At 42.2% G+C, this 16,315-nt stretch overlaps 1 protein-coding gene across 9 annotated transcripts in view; it reads right to left on the bottom strand.

The window, feature by feature from the left end:
- Nucleotides 1-16,315, bottom strand: part of NEK10 (NIMA related kinase 10) — a 156,763-nt gene that overhangs the window by 49,143 nt on the left and 91,305 nt on the right. For 8 of the 9 annotated variants that reach the window (XM_069958651.1, XM_069958655.1, XM_069958654.1 and 5 more), the window contains exons 24-25: nt 4,770-4,899; nt 563-633 (exon numbers count right to left, since the gene is read on the bottom strand). In XM_069958651.1, coding sequence (XP_069814752.1) covers nt 563-633; nt 4,770-4,899 — 201 coding nt within the window. Of the gene's footprint in view, nt 1-562; nt 634-4,761; nt 4,900-16,315 lie in introns of those variants that run through there. The other variant, XM_069958659.1, reaches the window with a different exon arrangement.

Here is a 16,315-nt window from a genome sequence, read left to right as displayed (position 1 = left end):
AGAGTATAGTCACATGTATGGTTTTACTGCCAATTTCTTAACTTTATTAATTATAAGAGGGAAGTAAAAATTGGCAGCTTCGCCACATCATGTGAATAAAACCTAAATCAGTGCTTCTCAAACTGTATGGCGGGCCTCACCAGTGAGGCGCCCCCTAGTTGCTGAGGAGGCACAGCTGGGGAGGTAGTTTTCACAGAAGTGACTATAAGCAGCACAGTCCTTTCCCTGGCTGCAACAATATCTGGTTTAGGAACATTAACATAAGTACAAAATGAGTCAATAATGTTATACAAAGTTTAGGAGACAAGTGAAGGGTAGACTGAGCAATAGTTTTTATATTTGCATGGACTTCCATCACGGATGGTGAGGCCCCGGCATCCTCTAGGTCAGTCTGGTGAGGCCCAGGCATCGCTCTGTTTGGCGAGGCTCCAGTACAAAAAGCTTGAGAAGAGCTGCCCTAAACGATGCTGTTATTCCTTTATCATCTGTTTTATTACTGTTAATGTTATTACCATAATACCTATTAGTTGAAAAAACATACATTTTTACACAATTAAATTACCTTTTAATTATATGTGAAACTTTTTCTGAATACAGTTCATTGGGGACTGGAACATATGCAGCTTCTACTATCTAAAAAAACAAGAAAGAAATGACTGTACTCTACATTTAATAAGGAGGTGGGAAGATTTTAATGGTGTTAAAATGAACAGCGCACGGGACATAATGTATTATAGCTAAAACAATTGTGTTCAAACATTCAATTATGTGGAATTATATGTACTGAGTATATATATACTGATATCACAGTTAATGTAGTGCAATTTGAAACAGTATGCTGCAGCTAGAAATGATGGAACATTATGAGAATGGAACTTGTCCTAAAATAGCAATTTTTCCTATTATGTTCAACATTTTTGTGTATACACATTCAAATGCATTTGAATTTACACATTCGTGTATATTGTATTTGTACATCCTGATATACATTATATATCCAGATGTTACATCATATCATACAGCATAACAAACTGAAGCGGTTGTATTACTATTAAAAAAAACACACAAAAGAAAAGCTTTTTTCAATTATCCTATTAGGGAATTCTGAGTTAATAGTGACCCTTACGGGACCTTCCACTCAGCTAGGGCTATACACCGACTCTCAGTCGCACAACCTGAAGCCATTATGTTGCGCTGCCTAATCACACAACTCCATCACTTAAATACAGTTGAATGGGGTTGTGATTCACGTCGTGTGACTGTGCATCACCATGTAGCCCCGGCCTTAAAGGGAAGGTGTCATCAGAAAATAACTTATTGTTTAAATAATGTTTTTATGTTAAACATTAACCCCTTAAGGTCAAAGCCAATTTTCGTTTTTGCACTTTTGCTTTTTCCACTTTACGTTTAAAAGTTCATAGCGCTTGCATTTTTTCACCGAGAGACCGATATGAGCCCTTTTTTTTTGCGAAACCAATTGTACTTTGCAGTGACAGGCATTATTTTTCCATAAAATATGCAGCAAAACCGGAAAAAAATCATTTGCGCTGTCAAATTGAAAAAAAAAAAAAAGACATTTGTTTGGATTTCGGGGAGTTTTGCATTTACACTGTTTGCCCTGGGGTAAAACTGACTTGTTATGCATGTTCCTCAAGTCGTTGCGATTACAACGATATGTAACATGTATAACTTTTATTGTATTTGATGGCTTTTAAAAAATTCAAACCATTGTTAACAAATATATGTTCCTTAAAATCGCTCTATTCCCAGGCTTATAGCGCTTTTATGCTTTGGTCTATGGGGCTGTGTGAGGTGTCATTTTTTGCGCCATGATCTTTACATTCAATCGGTACCTTCTTTGCGCATGTGCGACTTTTTGATCACTTTTTATTACATTTTTTTCTGGATTTGATGCAACCAAAAATGCGCAATTTTGCACTTTGGAATTTTTTTGCGCTTACGGCGTCTACCGTGCAAGATCAGGAATAAGATAATTTAATAGTTCGGGCAATTACGTGCGCGCCGATACTAAATATGTTTATTTGTTTATTTATTTATATTTATAAAATGGGAAAAGGGGGGTGATTTGGACTTTTATTAGGGGAGGGGATTTTTTATTAATAAAAACACTTTTTTACTTTTTTTTTTTACATTAACTAGAAGTCCCCCTGGGGGACTTGTATATACACAGCACTGATCTCTCATAGAGATCAATGCTGTGTATATACACAGCAAAGATCCATTAGATCAGTGATACATTGCACTGGCCTTCTGCAGGCCAGTGCAATGTATTGTCGAGCCGGAATCACATCGCGAGGGGGAGATCCGTCCCACTAGACACCAGGGACGTGAGGTCTGAAGCATTTCAATGCAGCTGTCAGGTTTGACAGCTGCATTGTCCAAGTGCTTAATTAGCCGACGCGGCAACGTGACCTGCGCTGGCTAATAGAGGTGCTCCCCGGCTGCACATATCAGCTGGGAGCAGCGCCGTTCACAGCGGGGTCCCGGTGAGACCCCTGTCTGAATTCCCCCCTCGGCACCATGACGTACTAGGTACATCATGGGTCGCTAAGGGGTTAAGAATTTTTGGTGAAATTTTTTTTTAATTTTCCATTTTTCTATCTGTATTATAAAATAACCCTAAAATCTTGCAGTTTTAGGCTATGTTCTCACAACGTTTTTTCAGCTCCTTCTTAAATGACGTCTGTCATTTTGAGTCTAGAATAACGGACGTCATTAAGCTGTCTAGCCTTTCTCTAGCAATGACGGCTGTTGGAACATAATTCTAGTTTGGGTTTACTAACTGGCCTTTGGGTGTGGCTTAAGTGCTGTTAAAAACAGCTTAGGCAAGATGACAGCCCAGATAACATGAGATGGAAAAAAAATTACAACCAGAAAGAACCAGACTGGAATAAAAGAAAAAGTTGTAGTAAGAAAATTTAGGCGACACATCCCCTTTAAGCTGAGCATAAAACATTACTGTCTAATGCTCCATTTGCCCTGTTGGGGCACGGCAGTACAGTGGTGGCTGTCAGGTGGCATACTGTAGTTCTGCTACACGTGATAACCTTTTTAATGTTGGTTTAATATGAAAGTTTTGATGAAAATGTCAAATTTCTGATCTATGATTCTCTGATCTGATTACCGTATTTTTCAGCGTATAAGACGACTTTTTAACCCCAAAAAATCTTGTCAGAAGTCGGGGGTCTTCTTATACGCCGGGTAAGGTCGCCCCATACGGTGGGGGGGCTCAAGAATGGGCCGCATCCCCACCCTATGGGGCGACCATTTAAAAAAAAACTGTTAACTCACCCGGGCCCGTTCCCGGCCTCCGAGCTTCAGGCATCCCCGGCGCAGTCAGTGTACGTCACACTGGCTGTGGAGGCCGGGAATGGGCCCGGGTGAGTTAACTTTTTGTTTTTTTCATTAGTTTAGCTGCAGTTAACGCCCGCCTGACCAGGCAGGGGTTAACATTTTCCGGCGTATAAGGCGAATCCCTGACAATCTGATTAAAAGTCAGGGGTCGTCATATACGCCCAGGCGCCTTATACGCCGGAAAATGCGGTACTGCTGATACATACAGTATAAAAATTATTATTAATTATTTTAGAATGCAAGCGGCTAATCACGGGCACATTTTCTTACAAAGCAAGTTTTCCCGATCTCATGTAGAGATTCTATTTACATGCTAACTTTGTCAATACAGAAAACATTCAAACCCCCTGGTGGTTTATTCACACCCATTACCTGATATTTACTCCCATTATTCAAATTAAGTTCACACCCATCTGACTATTAACTAAATTTTCTGACAAGGGCTTATCAAGAATCTGAAAAAAGGTGTGTGATCGGGGCCCCCTGTATTTCATGACATTTCATTTTTAGAGTTTGGCCACTGGTCCTTTTTACAGCATTATATAATAAACAATAGTAATACCTGTTTTAATTATATTTTTTATTGTCTTATACAGGGCTACTGTTTTATTCAGTGAAGTAATCTGGGATATAAGACTATTTTTTTATTAGTTTGTTGGGCTAAAAGATATCTGGTTGTAGTGGAGCCAAATGTGAAATATAAATATCAGCACTAGTTTAATGCGATGAATGAAGCTTTATTAAAAAGCATTTTGAATGCCTTTAGAATAGAACTTCATTCACTGCACTGAGCTGGGAGTTATGCCCCAATGTTGTTAGGTTCAAATAATGTAAGTTCCCATGTAGTTAGACCTTCATACTGTATACCTCCTTCTCCCCAATGTAGTTTTTCCCCACACTGTATACCTCCCCTGTTTGCAGGTAGGCCCCATACTTTATACCTCTTTCCCCATCTGTAGTTTACCCAGGTATCCTCTGCACCCCCCCCCCCCCATATTCAATGTCCCTGACTGTGCATCTTCTTAGCACTTCGGTCTCCCATGCAGCTTGTGTTGAGCAGGTGGGGGTGGAGCATAACAAGTCTGGCACTGATTGGCTGATGATCAGCCACCCAGTGTCACGGATCTAGTGAGGTGACTATAGGGCTTATTTTTGGAATAGGGCTTTCAAGCCTACTCTAAAATAAAAATAAAATCTATTTTATTTATTTTTTTGAGAAAAACTGTAGCACAGAGGATGTAACCACACAGCCCTTTAACTGTGCATTCTGCATACTGTATGCAATACTTTTTTTTTTGTGGTGTCTTACATTTATTTTCACTGGATCTTCTATTAGAGATTTTCTTCTTGACACACCAAAAAAATATGAAGGTTAACCATGCAAACCTGCGTACTTTGGTTGCTAGGGACAGCATGTTGGTACTGTGGAATGGTGGATTCAGAGTAGCCATCTGATAGAGAATACAGCCCACTGCCCACACATCAGCCTTTTCTCCGTATGGTTCACTTTTTACGACTTCTGGACTATGAATAAAAAAATAAATAAAACAATAACATTTATTAGTAATTGTTACAAAATGGACTAATTTCCATACACAGGTATAAAGCAATGGCACAGCTCTAACAGACATTCTCTGTATTTCGAATATTATATCAGCATCATGAAGAATGGAAGGTTCAAGACTGAAGTAAGAAAACAAAACTAAAAGAGTAATTAAATTTTTTTTAATTGTTAATATAGTAGAAGTGCATAGACCAGTGTGTCTTTTTAACAGTGGTGCTCATACTGTAGAACTCTTATGTGTGTACGACTGAAGACAGTCGTGTCAGTTTGTAAAGAAGAACTCATAGTGGTCACTTCCCAAGCTGCATTATGCAGGTAAGATTATATTAAGTCATGAATGCCGATTGTGTTCATAGACAAATGTGATTTATGTAAGATATTTAGGCAACAATTAATCCTTCTTCTCCAGCTTCTGCTTATAATATACCATGAGTGATTGTTTCAGTAACTACTTTATGATGAACACTATGGTCAGGTCAGGTTAAGAAGTACTTGGAGAATATTCTCCTGTCAGTAGGTATGTAAATAACCATGCTAAATCTTTTTAGCGGATTGCTTGGAAGGCAATGAGGTTCCTATAAATTTCCAGGTTTGAAGAAGCATCTGGCAACTCTCTATAAGCTGAAAATTATTTATTAAATGTGTTAGGTGGCACTGCCAACTCTTGTAATATATTTAATAAATAATTTTAGGCTTGTAAAGGATTGCCAGATGCTTCATCCAACACGCCAAATTATAATTCCATGACCACCTCAATAAAAAGCTTTAGGAATACACATAGTTCAACTAAAAATCTTGCATTGCAGTTTGCAGAGTGATTTGTGCATACATTACAAAGCTCTATGGGCAATAACTTCTAAAGAACACATTGCATAAAAACTTGTTATTCATTATAAATGTTCAATTACTGGAATTTGATAAGTGTGTTATGAATCATGCCCAATTACTATCGAGCTAAACTGTAAGCACCAGAGGTTATAAAAATTACCCAGATTTTTGTGTATACTGGAGACTAACAATACAATTTGGCCAATTCATTAATATTTAAGTATCCATTCTGATTAGGATTACTTTTTTATACAAGGGGTTTAGATTTTTCTTAAATTTCTTATATTGTATAACATTTAAAGGTAATGTGTCATCAAAAAGTGTCTTCTCGTTAAAATTAAGGTTTTATGATAAACGGGCATTACAAGTCAAAACTAATCTATTGAAAACAATCAATAAATAATCTGAAATATTGTCTTTTCAGCTCTCCAGCCCTCTGTTTTAGCGAATAATTCTATTCCACATCTAATCTTATCGTACAAATCCTTGTTGTGCCATTACTTTATTGCCTTAGAAATGTATGCATAAACATAATACTAGGTGTTACCAGTTGGGTTTGTTCATACACACTCTGTCCAATCAGTGCAGACTATATGGTGACACACCCCTTTGACAAGGGGAATGGTAACGCCCAGATGTCAATGTATTTATAAATTATTATTAGAATAATATTATGGGGGGGGGGGGTATTTACTGAAACAGACACATTTGGAGTGGTGACAGGTCCTCTTTAATGTCAACTGTAAATATAAACTGTATTTGTTTTCTGTCTATAATTAGATACCAGTCACTAAAGTGGCAGGGAATTCATTACTAGCTCTTTGCATTGGCTAATATATGGCGGGTGACATTAATATGTTTTAATAGGGATAATGGTAGAGCACTGTTCCCATATACCAAGTTTGATGTTTTTTTTGTTTTTGTTTTTTTTATCTGTATAGTTCTCCAAAAGCAAAAATACCCAAATGCCTGCTTTCCACAGCTTTTTATTGTAACTTGTTCCTATTATTCTGCACTGATATTTAGATGACCAGCATATATCAGACAAGAACTTTAAAAGGAATATATTTTTAAAAAATTCTATAAAAATATATTCAATAACTGTTCTTTTAATAGCATGACAATAGATGGTGCTTAGCAATTATAAAAAGAAACCTAATTCAAGGGCAATTACTCTGAAGAGAAGGAGTACAATTTATTAGACTAGACTAGAAAAGCTCTTATTTAAACTGTTCAATCTCAAGTAGTTCATCTGAAGCTGATAATCAAAGTTTAGATAGATAGTGGATTTGCTTTATTTCCAAGGTTTATTTTTGTACAAAAGTTTATGTATATTTCGGGACTTAACCCCTTAAGGACAGAGCCTGAAATGGCCTTAAGGACAGAGACAAATTTTATGAATATGACCAGTGTCACTTTATTCATTAATAACTTCGGGATCCTTTTACCTATCCGGCTGATTCTGAGACTGTTTTCTCGTGACATATTGTACTTTACATTTCTGGTAAAATGGAGTCGATACTCATAACGAATCTTTATGAAAAACACCAAAATAACATGAAAAATTGTGAAAAAATGCATTTTTCAAGCTTTGAAACCTTTCTGCTTACACAGAAAATGGTTATGCCACATAAATTATATATTAAATAGCATAAGCAACATGTCTACTTTATGTTGGCGGCATTTATTAAACTATATTTCATTTTTTTTAGACAATAGGAAGCTTAAAACATTAGCAGCAATTTTCCACATTTTCTGTAAAATTTCAAAATCAGATATTTTTAGGGAGCTGTTCAGGTTCAAAGTGTATTTGAGGGGCCTGTATGTTAGAAAGCCCCACAAAGCACCCCATTTCAGAAACTCCACCCCCCAAACTCTGTAAAAGCACATCCAGAAAGTTTTTTAACCCTTTAGGGGAGTCACAGAAATAAAAGCGAAGTGTGTAAGAAATTTGAAATTTTTTATTTTCTGTGCAGAGATTTTATTGTAATCCAATATCTTTCATAATGATAAACCTATTAGCAGAGAAATGCACCCCAATATTGATTGCCCCGTTTCTGCAGTTTATAGAAATACCCCATATGTGGCCCTATTGCGCTATTTGACGCAACCACAAGCCTCAGATATAAGGGAGCGCCTAGTGAATTTCAACGCCTCCGTTATATTTGGTCATTTTTGACCGTACCATTTCAGGTTGGCAGAGGCTCTGGGGTGCCAAAACCTAAAAAACACCCCTAAAGGGACACCATTTAGAAAACTGCACCCCTCAAGGAATGTAACAAGGGGTGCGGTGAGCATTTGGACCCCACAGGTGCTTCGCAGATTTTCAGAACAATTTGGTGTAAAAAAGGAGAAATTCTATTTTTTACACTAAAATGTTGTTATAGCATTAATTTTTCATTTTTACAAGGGGATAAAAGAAAAAAAAAAACATCAAACATGTAGTGCAGTTTCTCCCGAGTACGGAAATACCCCACATGTGGACATAAAGTGCCAAGCGGGCGCAGGACGAGCCTCCAAAGGGAAGGAGCGCCAATTGGCCTTTGCAAGCTGGATTTTACTGGAATGGATTTCAAGGGCCACGTCGCGTTCACAGAGCCCTCGTGCTGCCAAAACACTGGAAACCCCCCCCCCCCAAGTGACCCCATTCTGGAAACTACACCCCTCAAGGAATCTAACAAGGGGTTCAGTGAGCATATGGACCCCACTGGTGACGGGCACAAATGTGGAACAATGTGACGTGAAAGGGAAAAATTTCATTTTTTCACTTTCACGGCACAAATGTGCCCATCATCAGGGGGTCCATATCCTCACTGCACCCCTTGTTAGATTCCTTGAGGGGTGTAGTTTCCAGAATGGGGGGTTGTGGGGGGTTTCCAGTGTTTTGGCAGCTCGAGGGCTCTGTAAATGTGACATGGCATTCATCATCCATTCTGGCCAAATCCAGCCTTCAAAATCCAAATGGCGCTCCTTCCCTTCGGAGGCTTGCCCTGCACCCTCATGGCGCTTTATGTCCACATGTGAGGTATTTACGGACTTAGGGGGAATTGCTCTACACATTTTGTGTGTTTTTTTCTCTTTTAACCCCTTGTGAAAATGAAAAATTTAAGGCTAAACCAACATTATAGTGTAAAACATGTAATATTTCATTTTCACGCCATATTGTTCCACATTTGTGCCCGTCACCAGTGGGGTCCATATGCTCACTACACCCCTTGTTACATTCCCTAAGGGGTTTAGTTTCCATAATGGGGTCACTTGTGGGGGGGTTCAACTGTCTTGGCAACACAGGGGCCTTTTAAATGCAACATGGCCCCTCGAAATCCATTCCAGCCAAATCCAGCCTCAAAAAGCCAAATGGCGCTCCTTCCCTTTGGAGGCTTACCCTGCACCCTCATGGCGCTTTATGTCCACATGTGGGGTATTTCCGTACTCAGGGGAAATTGCTCTACACATTTAGTGTTTTTTTTTAATATCTTTTAACCCCTTGTGAAAATGAAAAAATCAAGACAAGACCAATGATTTAGTGTAAAAATTAAACATTTTTTACACTAAATGTTGGTCTAGCCTTGATTTTTTTCCTTTTCCACAAGGGGTTAAAAAAGAAAGTGAACACAAAACGTGTAGGGTAATTTCCCCTGAGTACGAAAATACCCCACATGTGGATATAATGTGGCATATGGGCAGAGGGCAAGCCACCAAAGGGACAGAGCGCCATTTAGAGGCTGGAATGGAGGATGGAGGCCATGTCGCAATTACAAAGCTCCTGTGCTGCCAGGACAGTAAAAAGCCCCCACAAGTGACCCCATTCTGGAAACTACACCCCATAAGGAATCCAACAAGGGGTACAGTGAGCATATGGACCCCACTGGTGACGGGCACATAAGTGGAACATGTGCCATGAAAATAAAAAATACAATTTTTTCATTTTCACGGCCCAAATGTGGCCGTCACCAGGGGGCCATATCCCCACTGCCTCCCTCGTTAGATTGCTTATGGGGTGTAGTTTCCAGAATGGGGTCACTTGTGGGGTGTTTCTACTGTCCTGGCCGCACAGAGGCTTTGTAATTGCATCATGGCATCCTCTAATGGGAATGGCGGCCATACCTATTTAGCTGGGGAAAAGGGACAATTCTAATTTATTTGGGGGTATTAGGCCAATTATTAGTTTATAAGGTTGAAAATGACAGGTGTCCATCAAATTCAACCTGTGTTGATCCAGAGGAAGGCAAAAAACCCTCGTAAGGCAGACGATAGTAGCCTCATCACAGGGAAAAAATTCCTTCCCGACTCCATAATGGTAATCAGAATAATCCCTGGATCAACGTGACCCCTGAAATAGGAATAAGGGACAGAATTTAGATAATGTAGAACTCCGGTGACGTGTGGTACGCCTTGAAGCGATCCAGTATGCAGAGGCCGGGGGGATCAGGACAGGTGTCACACTGGAAAATGGTGTCCTTCCTGATCCCCCTGTTACGCCACAGTCTGCACTTCTTCTGGGGTCTCCTGTTTTCCAGTGTGGGGGACGTCACCTGGAAATTGTTGTCCTGGTGCCAGGCCCGCTTCTGCCATGAGGCGGAATGAGTATTCCGCCTCAGGCGGCAGATTTTGCGGTCCTGCAGGGGGCGGCATGCCCGGCTGATAATCTGGCGGACCGGGCAAATGCCCACTGGGCCGCCCAGATTATCAGTTGTAGGGCCACCTGCCGGGCCCCTCCAGAACATACACTACCGCCCCCACCTCCCTGGAACACCCAGGGGATGCGGCCGCCGAAGCTCTTCAAGGCGGATCTGCCCCTTTAAAAGCAGGGGGCTCCGCTACCACTAGCTGTTCTAACCAGTCCATTGAGCTTCCGGGACAGGTCACCTGATGCACGCCGGCCCCGTAAGCTCACAGCTCCAGCCCCATGCACCGCACCTCTCCCGCGGTCTCCCGGGTTCGAGTGCCAGTGAGGGGGGCAGCAGCCTGAGGTTTGCCTCAGGCGGCACAGACCCCAGAATCGGCCCTGCCTGGTGCGATATGGGGTCCTTCATATCCAGAAGCGCTGGGTCCGCTCCATGGCTGCTAAATATTAGGGCTCTATTACTGCTTCTGATATTTACGGATCGTGTCGCAAGCTACAGTAGCTCGGGCAGCGAGGGACCAAAAGAGGGGGTGCTGGTATAAAAGTTATCCCCGTACAGGTGGTGACCTTTATCCAGCAGTGGGAAGATCAGTTCCCGAACAATCTTACCACTAACTCCGAGGATGGGGGGGGGGGTGGCATCTGGGGGCTGGATTTGGGTGTCCCTTCCTTCATACACTCTAAGGGTACATACACACTGCGGAATGGTGAAGGATAACCCTTTGTGCATTCCGCAGCTGGCACCCGCCGACGGACTGATGGAGGCGCGCGTCTCCGCTCGTGTCACACTCCATTATATGCACGTGCGGATTCTGCCCTCTGTCCAATGTGTTCATTCTTTGGACGGACGACGGAATCCGCCCGTGCATAGAATGGAGTCTATGACACGGGTGGAGACGCTCGCCTCCATCAGTCCGCCGGCGGGTGCCAGCTGCGGAATGCACAAAGGGTTATCATTTGCTATTCCGCAGTGTGCACGTACCCTAAATCTGTAAGTGTACCCTGAGATACTCTCACAGAGTTTGGAGAATTTCACGCCATACCGTCTCTTATTGGGACGGTACTGGCGGAAAAGACGTGTCTGGGGGGCAGCGTACGCTACGCTACCCCCCAGACACGTCACTGGATGATGAGGATGAATGGAGGAAAGAAGGATCCCCCATTCATCCTCACTGGCTGTTTCAGTGTCAGAGGCAATAATAACGTATGCGTCCGACACCAAAAACACCTTGGGGGCCATCTTTATACGGGGATTGGTATACGGGGTATGTAAATGTGTAGTGGTGTAGTGTAAAACTTTATTCCATGTAGTGTGGTGTAGTGTAGTGTTTTTTACGTGTTTTTTTTGACAGTAAGAAAAAATATCCCTTCGCCAAAGAAAGGAGCTGCTGCTAAATGCCGCACTTATGTGCGGCACTTATCAGCAGCCAGTGGCGGTAGGATATAGGGGGGAAAACGCCCCTACGCCAAAAAGGAGGAGTTGCTGATCAGCGGCGCACTTACGGGCGATGCTGATCAGCACTCAGCGGCGTTAGGGCGCAAAAAAAGAAAAAAATAATAATAATAATCTTTTTAACCCAAAGCAACTGATCAGTGAATGATATTCACTGATCAGCCGCTAGGGGGCGGTAGAGCGACGCTGCCGGAGATTACCGAGGCCCGCCGAACACGAGGCCCGGAGCGATTACAAAGATTTCCGACGTTGGTCGACCGAACCCGGAAGTGAAGCGATGAAGACGCGAGGACGGCGCGGACCGCAGATCGTCGCTCCGGACGTCCAGATCAGGTGAGTATGGTACACCTGCACCACACACACCTGTTCTGCACCCCTCAGCTACCTAGCTGAGGGGTGCAGAACGCGACAAAACTGTTTTTTTACAGTTTGATCGCCATGATGGGCCGGCCGGTACTGGCCGGCCTATCACGGCGATCGTGGGGGTGGCATCGGCGCCATCTTTGGTGGGGACACTAATGGCGATTGGTGCTGTCTCGGACAGCACCAATCGCCATTGCTGTCCGGGTTAACGGGTCACCGATGACCCGGAAAGCTGTTTTCAGCTGCTATATGCTGATTTAATCACCCCCCGTGCCGACGAGCAGAGATGGCCTGCTATACATTATAGCAGGCCATCTTCCCCGACCGCTGTGTGTGAACACACAGCGATCGGGGAAACATCGGGCGTAAGCATACGCCCGTTTGCGTTAAAGCCCACCCTGCGGGGGCGTATACTTACGCCCGATGTCGTTAAGGGGTTAAAGAGTCACGGTCGTTAATTTTTTTTTTTTTCAGAAATCAATAGTCCAGGCAATTTTAATAAAATCTTTGTAATTGGGTTTATAAGGCAAATATGACATTATCTGCATTTAAAAAGCCTTTTCCCAGGTCCCCCTCCTCTCCTTTCTGTCATCCACTGCTCACAATCAGGAAATCTCGACAGTTTTTTTATCAGTCGCATCCTGTCTGTGCTATGAAGAGGGGAGGGGGGAGGAGGAAGGAGTGAGATTAGTGGGCAGCAGAGAGCAGAAAACAAAGGATTCCTCAATGGGGGAGCTATTAAGAGGTCAGAGAGGTCAGTGGTGACTGTCAGAGGAGAGAGCTGGTGATGTTGCTGTAAATTAACTCTTTGTTGTCCTGTTTTGGTGCCTCATTTCCCTCTCTCCATAGGAAAACCATGAAGACAGGGGGGAGAGATTCAAACTGCTTTTTCATGAAAAAAATTAATTTTTCGGCTAATAAACCCAATTACAAAGTTTCTTAAAATCGCCTGTACTATTGATTTCCACCTAGAAACCCACATGAGCCCTTATTTTTTGCGTCACTAATTGTACTTTGCAATGACAGGCTGAATTTTTGCATAAAGTACACTGCGAAACCAGGAAAAAAATTCAAAGTATAGTAAAATTGAACAAAAAAACGCATTTCTTTTATTTGGGGGGACTGTGTTTTTACGCCATTCGCCCTGGGGTAAAACTGACTTGTTCCTCAAGTCGTTACAATTAAAACGATATATAACATGTATAACTTTTCTTGTATCTGATGGCCGGTAAAAAATTCAAACCATTGTTAACAAATATACGTTCCTTAAAATCGCTCTATTCCCAGGCTTATAGCGCTTTTATCCTTTGGTCTATGGGGCTGTGTGAGGTGTAATTTTTTGCGCCATGATGTTTACTTTCTATCGGTACCTTGATTGCGCATATACGACTTTTTGATCGCTTTTTATTACTTTTTTTACTTAGATTTGATGCAACCAAAAATGCGCAATTTTGCACTTTGGGATTTTTTTTGCGCTGACGCCGTTTACCGTGCGAGATCAGGAATGTGATTAATTAATAGTTCGGGCGATTACGGACGCGGCGATACCAAACATGTTTATTTATTTATTTACTTTTATTTAAAACCTGGGAAAAGGGGGGTGATTTATACTTTTATTAGGGGAGCGGGCTTTTTACTTATAACAATACTTTTTTTTTTTTTTTACATATACTGTATACTAGAAGCCCCCCTGGGGGACTTCTAGTATATACACTTTGATCTCTCATTGAGATCTTTGCTGTATACTTATACAGCAAAGATCAATGAGATCGGCACTCGTTTGCTTTCGGCTGCTGCAGCAGAAAACAAGCGAGTGCCGAGCCGGGGACGGCGCCATTTTGGAGAGGTCCCCGGCCAGCAGCAGGTACGGAGATCGCTCCTCCGGGACACTAGAACGCTCCTCCGGGACACTAGACACCAGGGATAAGCTGCAACCAGTAATCGGATGCAGCTGTCATGTTGTTCAACTGGTGCCAACAACACGAACAACTCTTTTTAAAAAAAAATCAGGCTATGGTTAGGTAAAGTAAAGCATTATATTGGAAGCAATATGTTTTGGATTTTCTTGATGGATTTATTTGAACAAAGATGTTGCTTATTTTGTTTTCCATTCTGTCTCACTCTAGGATGTACTAAGATTTGAGACTTTGATTTGAATTTGTCCTTTTTAGATATATATAATATACTAGAAAATGTACCCGGCGCTGCCCGGGTATAAAGTGTCAGTGTGTTAATTAGATTTGTTCTAAGGTGCCCAGGAGGCCAAGCTAAAGGTATTGTTTCATCTGAGTTAATCAGTGGAATTAGTGTAAACCTGTAGTGCATAGTTGGAGGGGTTCTGTATACCCACAATGTATAGTTTTTAGGGGTCTCGCATATCTGTAGTGCATAGTTGGGGGGGCTGTATACCTATAGTGTATAGTTGAGGGAGGTCCTGTATACCTGCAGTGTACAGTTGGTGAAGGTCCTGTATACCTGTACTGTATAGTTCGGGGGTCCTGTATACCTGTAGTATATAGTTGGTGCTGTATACCTGTAATGTATAGTTGGTGGAGGTCTTGTATACCTGTAGTTTATAGTTTGAGGGTCCTGGATACCTGTAGTGTATAATTGGTGGAGGTCTTGCATACCTGTAGTATATAGTTCGGGGGTCCTGTATACCTGTACTAAATAGTTTGAGGGTCCTGTATAACTATAGTATAGAGTTGGTGGAGGTCCTGTATACCTGTAGTGTATAGTTTGGGGTCCTATATACCTGTAGTATATAGCTGGTGGAGTTCCTGTATACCTGTAGTATATTGTAGTATAGAGTTGGTGAAGGTGTTGTATACCTGTATTATAGAGTTGGTGTAGGTCCTGTATACCTGTAGTGTATGGTTTTGAGGTCCTGTATACCTGTAGTGTATAGTTTGGGGTCCTATATACCTGTAGTATATAGTTGGTGGAGTTCCTGTATACCTGTAGTGTATAGTTTGGGGTCCTGTATACCTGTAGTGTATAGTTTGGGGTCCTGTATACCTGTAGTATATAGTTGGTGGAGGTCCTGTATACCTGAAGTATATAGTTGGTGGAGGTCCTGTATACCTGTAGTATATAGTTTTGGGGTCCTGTATACCTGTAGTGTAAAGTTTGGGGTCCTGTATACCTGTAGTATATAGTTTTGTGGAGGTCCCGTGCACTTGTAGTGTATAGTTTTGGGGTCCTGTATACCTGTACTGTCCTGTATACCTGCAGGGTTGTATTTACCCGTATGGCAGTGTTATTCAGTCACAGTGTGTCGGTATTGGTCATGTCTGGTATGGGGGTGTTATCCAGTCACAGTATGGCGGTATTGGTCAGGTCTGGTGTGGCGGTGTTATCCAGTCACGGTATGGTGGTATTGGTCAGGTTTGGTATAGCGGTGTTATCCAGTCACAGTATGAAAGAATTGGTCAGATCTGATATGATGGTGTTATCCAGTCACAGTATGGTGGTATTGGTCAGGACTCGTGTAGCGGTGTTACCCAGTCACAGTTTGCCGGTATTGGTCAGGTCTGGTATGGCAGTGTTATTCAGTCACAGTATGGCGGTATTGGTCAGGTCTGGTATGACAGTGTTATCCAGCACAGTAAGGCGGTATTGGTCCGGTCTGGTATGACAGTGTTATCCAGCACAGTATAGCGGTATTGGTCAGGTCTGGTGTGGCGGTGTTATCCATTCACAGTATGGCGGTATTGGTCAGGTCTTATATGACAGTGTTATCCAGTCACAGTATGGCGGTATTGGTCAGGTCTGGTATGACAGTGTTATCCAGTCACAGTATGGCGGTATTGGTCAGGTCTGGTGTGGCAGTGTTATCCAGTCACAGTATGGCGGTATTGGTCAGGTCTGGTATGGAGGTGTTATCCAGTCACAGTATGGCGGTATTGGTCAGGTCTGGCAGTGTTATCCAGTCACAGTATGGCGGTATTGGTCAGGTCTGGTATGACAGTGTTATCCAGCACAGTATGGCAGTATTGGTCAGGTCTGGTGTAGCAGTGTTACCCAGTCACAGTTTGGTATACCTGTTGTGCCCTGTATATACATGTACTGTATAGATGGAGTAGGGGGTCCTGTATATACATGT

The sequence above is a fragment of the Dendropsophus ebraccatus genome, chromosome 2 (assembly GCF_027789765.1).
Source record: "Dendropsophus ebraccatus isolate aDenEbr1 chromosome 2, aDenEbr1.pat, whole genome shotgun sequence".
NCBI lineage: Eukaryota > Metazoa > Chordata > Amphibia > Anura > Hylidae > Dendropsophus > Dendropsophus ebraccatus.
This window is presented reverse-complemented; position numbering and strand designations above follow the sequence as displayed.